Consider the following 6,857-nt stretch of genomic DNA (forward strand, 5'->3'; position numbering starts at 1 on the left):
CAGGGCTGCAGGCAGGAGTCAAGGCCTGCCCACACAGAACGAGTTCTGCAGCCCCAACTGGGGGAGAGCAGACAGGCAAACATACAGCCAGCAGCCTTGGCAGAAGGGTGGGGAAAGCTTTACTGAGATGAAGTAGGCAGGAAAGAATCTCTGGAAGAGAGAAAAAAATAAAAGTTATAGAGAGATTGAAGATAAGAGACAGTAGGAGCAGACAGGATGCAAACGCAGAGCTCTTCCAGCAGAGCTTTACCCCACAGGATCTGAGAGCACCACGGGTAGGTGAGAAGCAGGCTGTCCCTATGGAAGTTAGGAGAAGAACGCTGCTTCTCTGTACTTCTGCAGCCTAAAATAAGGATTTAAACAATAAGTTCTTCTTAAAACCACTTCAGGAGCTAAGCAGAGTGTATATGGTCAGACAAAATTAAGCTGCTGTTAGTACTGCCTTCTCTTACCCATGACAGAAGATGAAAAAGGCTTAGTTGGAGAAGAGAAGAGCATTATACAAGCCACCATTCACACTACTGGCACCCACAAGCACACAAAATATGAATATCTGATTATAAAAAGACGACTTCTTTTTTCCCTCTACATTTAAAATGTCCTTCATGTCCTTTACCCATCTGGACAGCCAGTGGTAGACTGTTCCTCCCTACTGTGCTGGCTGCTGGGTAACTGAGGCTGGCTAGAGCCCACCTGTACAGTGCCCACACCTGCCGGCAGAAGGATGAGAGCACCAGGGCTGCGGCAGCTGGGCTGGGAGGGATTGCACTGCACACTTCCCCCTTTGTGCTTCCAGGCCAGCAAAATCACCCTGGTGTCAGCATATGGAAGCGCTTAGCAGACCAGGGGAGGGTCAGACCCAGCCATGCACACACTGATTGCAAGTGCACGCTTTTTCCCTAAGGCAAAAAAGTGTACTTGAACCTTTAAAGCAGATAGGCTGGAGCTGATTTATTGGGGTGATTTAGATCTGTTAAAACAAATTTAATTTTGAACACAATTTTATATCAATTAACAGAGTCTCACAAGTGTAGCCATTAAGGATTCTCTTTCCAAAACCAAAGCCAAATATTCAAGATTTATGAGACTGACTTGCCATATTGGAAGTAACTAATTATTCGTAATGATTCTTTGTACTCTGACAGTGATTATGTATTTTCACTGCAAATGACCGCGATGAAGCAAGTGATAAAGGCAGCCCATGTTTGCGGAAGGGATAACAAGCAGTTAAGGTCTGATCATTTTGGCAAAGTACTGGGATAGCAGGGGGAGAAACAACATAAAACAGCAAAGCCTGGTGACACAGTATCCAGTTTATTTAACATCTTGAAGTATGCTCTGTCTCATGTCAGAACTGTAAAGAAGTGCCCTGGTCTCCCTTTATTGCCTTAAGCAATTTTGTATTTGGTTTATTTATTCTGACCTTTTGGTTGTCCTTCCACCTTGCAGTCTTTAACAGAGCAAGGCTCCACAGAAGGAGCCTGCATTGCTGGCATCAGATGACGGGGCACGTTCAGGGTGATGGGGATGATGCAGGTCTGGGGCCTGATTCCCATCTGCACTGAAGTTTCTTCACCTAGCTCTGACAGCACAAAGCACTGACAATGAAGTCGAGGCCCTGCATGAAGGAAAAGGCTCTGGCTTATGCTGCTCTGAGTAAAGTCCCTGGGAACCAGAAAATGATAGCAGGACAGGGACAGGCTAGATTTTCACATAGCCTTGGGCTACAGAGAATACAAAAGCACCGCCTTCGTCCTTTCTTCATAACTCCCAGTCCTGCCCCAGACACAGGAACAGAGTAATTGAGAACAAAGTCCTGTTCCATGCGGTGTTTAGTGCCAGCAAGGTTAACGTTCAGGGGCAGCACATGGCAGAGCAATGCCACATTTACTGCTGGGGAAGCTGCTCTCCAGGAGCTGTACTCACTCAAGCTATGAACAAGGTCTGATTTCTTATCCTCAGAAAGCAAAGACAAAGCAAGTTGGTCATTGAAATCTGCAGCAGCATGCATGCGATTAAAATGTTAATGTCAATATTGTAATCAAGGTCTGACTCACAGGACAGCTGGTAAGAGACTTGATCTGTATTGCTTAGCCCCAGTCATCTGATGCAGACCAGGGTTACAAAAAGGTTGCGCCCCATCACATGGCAGGGATTGGCATGCATTGGCTTCTGTAGCTATCTGTGGGCTGGTGGCTGAAAGGGAAAAATCAGATCAAATGCAGGAGCAATATTGATAAGTTTGGCTCTGTCTGTACACCAGCAATGTAGAGCCCTTCTAAAAAGGGCCCTGGTATCATTGAAGCTGCAGCTCTGTTACAACAGTAATGGGACGCCTGCTGTCTTCAATGGTGCTGCTGAGAGGCTCTCCTCCTTCCTCGTCTCACTGGCCCATCTCTCTCTCTCTGCTTTTGGAATTTTCTGTGCTCGTTTATATTTAGCTGAGTTTTATCTCTTTGAGCCTCTGGTAAATTTTGCCTGGTGTTGACTAAGCACCAAAAGAACTATAGTCTGCAGAGCTTCTTTTCAGTAAATTCAGGATTAATGAAGAAGGCCTCTCTATTGTTGGAATGTCTAATACAATTATGAACTGAATGAGCGGACTCGACAGCAGCAAAGGGCTCCCAGGTTCATGGCAGAGAATTGTCTGTTTTAACATCCATCTGTTTTCATTCCCTCTGATCCATTATCATTCACCTAGAGTTATAACATGATGAATATCATTGTGTGGAAAGCCATTTGATGCTAGGGGGGAAAAATCACTGTAGGTCTGCCTTCTATTGAAAACATGAAATTGCCTTGGTAGAAGGAAAGGCACGATTGATTCAGAGATGCTGTTTCAAACAGAAGCATCCTTTCACATTTGGACTGTTTGATTTTGTTAATTCCTTTGGGTGACCCTTCTGCTGTGTTTTTCAAGGAAAATATACATATATACAAGCTTGGGGTTTCCCACAGATGAATATTGATAACCACAGTGCAATAGATGTGTTCATTGTTTTTTACCTCCCACTGCTGACATTGTGCATTTAATTGATTATATATATATATACATATAATCCCAGGAAGATACCTTCAGTTTGCATGCAGAGTGACACTAAGCAGTTGTATGTAAGCACATAAGCAGGGTGAAAATCTTGATGACCCTGCCAGCAGGAAATACAGGAACTTTACAGGCAATTTCCATTGTCCTTGTTGTTGGTCAGCAAATTTGGAAGTGAATGAAAAAAAAAAAAAAAGAGAACTAGAAATGCATATTAATGATGGAGAACCTAAAGCACAATAAGATTGAAGAGAGTGCTACCGAGAGAACCTGTTATAAATTCCACCTTTTCTCTCTGTTAAGGGATTACCATTATAATTAACTTGTGAACAATACAGAAATTACCTTGTGAGTTAAGAGATGCCTCACAAATGTAAGAAAAAAGCTTACTGAAATCAGTATAAGTGCTCTTTTCTAGAAAGTGACTCTTAAAATATTGGTAAAGCAAATACAGTTGTTAAGATCAATCCATTGTTTAACTGGGTGTATCTAAGCTCCAGATCTTTCATTAACAACCATCTTGCAGAACTTGGTTATATCTTTAAAATACTATGTATCTGAAATATTGCAGGACTGTCTTTAAAAAGATGGGAGGACAGAAAATGCTCCACTGGAAACCCACAGCCCAGCCAAAAACAAGGCAGGTAACTGACTCCCCACTAGCCTGTAAATATCAAAGCAAGTGGTTAGACTTAGATATCTCCCTTGTTTAACTGGCAAGCAAAAGATTATGGGATTTTATTAGGACATAAATGACACCAGTACAAGTGTGACTGAGGCACACAATGCATGAATGACTATTTGCATTAAGAGGCTCTGTACCACACATGGGATTTCTACCTTTGCTTTTAAATTGCTTAAATTTAAATGACGTTTCTGTGCTACTTTTTAAGAGGGTGATATTTATTTTAGCTCTTGTTTAAGTAAGGTAGGGCAAAGCTGCTGCCAGACACCAGAAATCCTCCAAAAAGGGCCTGTCTGGGCCAGGTGGAAGAGGCTAATTTTCAGCTGCTCCATTACTACAACTGGATGAGGAATGCGACGAAAGCAAGGACAGGCAGGCACTGCCTACACTGAGCCTCTGACAGGCTAGAACCCAGCCACCAGCCTGCCTCTGCTGGGCAGGGCACTGCTTCAAGGAAGCCATCGTCCCTGGCAGTGACTGAACAGGTGACAAGGACCTTTTTTGGCTTCCCTGACTTCCACAGCTCCCACTAACCCTGAATCTCCTTCATAGATATTTATCTGCTTATTTATGTAGCTCAGTTTTTATTTTACAACACGCTTCTACTCCTCTTGCACACAGAACTTGATGTTACCCCCCAGGGAAGGGGGAGGCTAGAGCAGGTGAGAAACGAAGCCAAGGCAGTAGAACGGAGCAAAGCCAGCCAAGGAAAGGAGCACCCAGGAGTGATGCTAACATGTGGCAATATCTAACTGTATGCAATAAAAAACGATAACGGGAGGATTAGGTCGAGCTGCTGTTGTGACACACAGTGCAGCTGGTGCCCTGTGTCAGGGCCACTGTCCATGCACACCTCCCAGGCCAGGCCCTCCCCAGATAGGCACAGGGACCCTGCCTGGGGCCAGGCCTAGAGGAGACCCAGGGGAGAAGCTGTAAGAGCAGGGAGCATGGAGCGAAGTGCGGCTTCATCCTGCGTGGCAGAGGTCAGATGAGGCCTTGGTGAGATGGATGGATGCAGAGCAGGGCGTTAAGAAGGGGAAGGATCTCCTCCACGACTCTGGCCTCCATTCTCTGCCCCCTGAGCTGCTCCAGGTGCCACCTGCAGCTCAGTGTCACACAGCCTGTCACACAGCCTGCCCCTCTGCCCTCACTGCGCAGATCTCAGCCCGTCCCTGACCCCCACATCCCCCCTCAGCCTGCTCCTCACCTCTCTGTTCATCGCACAACCCCTAACTCACCCTCCGCCCAAGTCACCCCTCAGCTCAGCCCTCATCACGTAACTCCCAACTCAGCTCCTCACGGAACCCCCAACTACTCCCTGAGCGTCACTCCCTGCTCGTCCCTCGTTCCTCACTTCCTCACCCACCGCAGAACCTGCTGAAGGACAGAGCTGGACTCTAAAGTCCCTTCCAACCCTTACGGCTCTGTAACTGCATAGCCCCCAGCTCACCCCCGTCCCCCGCTCATCCCCGGTCCCTCAGTTCTTCCCTTCGCTCCCAACTCCTTCTTCAGCCCTCGGTTCATCGCTTCAGCTCCCAACGGATCCCTTTTCCCGACCCCATCCCTCAGCTCTCCCCCTGCTCCAGACCGCTTCCCCAGCGTCGCCACCCTCCATTTCCCGGGCCAGAGGAAGGAGGGCGGGCGGCCCCCCCCGCCAAGGGAGGAGCTCGGCCAGGGGGAAACTTTTCCGGGCGGTGGGGGTGAGGGCGGCCGGCGGTCCCCCCGCTGAGGCGAGCGCGGGGGGGGGGGGAGGAGGCGGCCTCGCGTCGCCGGCTGGGCGGGAAGAAGGAGGAGGAGGAGGAGGAGGAGGAGGAAGAGGGGGGGCCGGGGGCACGGCCGGGCCTGCGCCGGGGAATGACGCGCAGCTGGCAGCCCTGCTCATGCGCGGCCGGCCGGGCGGTGCTAGCGCCGCGTCCCAGCTCGGGGAGAATGGGGCGGCATCCGGGCAGCGCCGACTGAGCGGCTTCTGGGGGCCGGGGCTGCGCCGCGCCGCGGGCGGCCGGGCTGGGGCGGGCGGGCGAGCGGCATCCGGCAGCGGGCGGCGGCGGAGGGGGCGCCGCGCCGCGCCGGAGGGGGCTGCGAGCCGCCGGCGGCGCCCGGCGAGGAGGGGTCGGCGGAGGCGGCGGGCGGCGGCGGCGGCGGCGGCGGGCGGCGGCGGGGGCTGCCCAGGGATTGTCTCGCTCGCTCCGCGGCAAGAAAGTTGGGCGGCGGGCCCCCGGCCGCGGAGCGGGGCCCCGGAGCGGCGCTGCCCCCGGGGAGGGGGCGCCGCGCCTGGATTATCCCGAGCCGGGTCGGAGCCTCCTGGATCTGCCTCTCTCTTCCGCGCCGAGTGAAGCCGAGCTGTCCTCGTCCTGATCCAGATAGACCCCCCCCCTCCTCTCTGTTCTCCCCTCCTCTTCCCGTCTCTGCTTTTTTTTGGGGGGGTGGGGGGAGGCAGGGGGGTGGAAATTTGTCAAGGTCATTCCGTGGATTTAATATTTTTGGTGTGTGTGTGCCGCTCGCCCCGCCGCCACCCAGCCTTGCTCTGTGGATTACCATCGCCCTGGATCCGAGGCGCTGAACAGCAGGATTTTTGTTGTTGGTGGTGTTGATTTTTTTTTTTTGATTTTTTTTTTTTCTTAAATTATTATTATTATTATTGTTTTTAAAGGGCTGCGGGGTTTGGAGAGGGGAAGCGGAGAGTTGGAGGGGGGCCACTTTTAACCCCCCCCCGCGCCCCCCCCGCCCCCACTTCCCCGCGCCCGGCCTTCTCATCTTTTATTTTTCCTTTTTTTTTTTTTTTTAAATATATATTTTTATTATTTTATTTTTTGCTTTGCCTCCTCTTCGGAAATGGATGGGAAAATCCGGCAGAGCCGGAGGTCGAGGTCGCAGCGGGACCGCGTGCGGCGGCGGGAGGCGGCGGCCCGCGACCCCCGCAACCAGAGCCCCTCGTCGGGCTCCGAGAAGGAGCCGAGCCCCGGCAAGGAGAACGGCGCCCAGAACTGCACGGCCCCGCGCGGCCCCCCGCCCGCCGCCCGCACCGCGCGGCCCCCGCGCCGCCGCCGCCGCGAGTCCAGCTCCCAGGAAGAGGACCTGATCGATGGCTTTGCCATAGCCAGCTTCAACACGCTGGAAGCGCTGGAGGTA

The 6,857-nt window shown here is 51.4% G+C and overlaps 1 protein-coding gene across 22 annotated transcripts in view; it reads left to right on the forward strand.

Moving 5' to 3' along the window:
* The first annotated feature begins 6,523 nt into the window (after nucleotides 1-6,523).
* FBRSL1 (fibrosin like 1) overlaps nucleotides 6,524-6,857 on the forward strand; it is a 417,340-nt gene continuing 417,006 nt past the window's right edge. For all 22 annotated transcript variants that reach the window (XM_090152701.1, XM_031592758.2, XM_031592768.2 and 19 more), the window contains exon 1: nucleotides 6,524-6,854. In XM_090152701.1, coding sequence (XP_090008827.1) covers nucleotides 6,561-6,854 — 294 coding nt within the window. In that variant the 5' untranslated portion in view covers nucleotides 6,524-6,560. The remainder of the gene's footprint in view (nucleotides 6,855-6,857) is intronic.

This window comes from Phasianus colchicus, chromosome 18 (genome assembly GCF_987193195.1).
Source record: "Phasianus colchicus chromosome 18, bPhaCol1.hap1.1, whole genome shotgun sequence".
NCBI lineage: Eukaryota > Metazoa > Chordata > Aves > Galliformes > Phasianidae > Phasianus > Phasianus colchicus.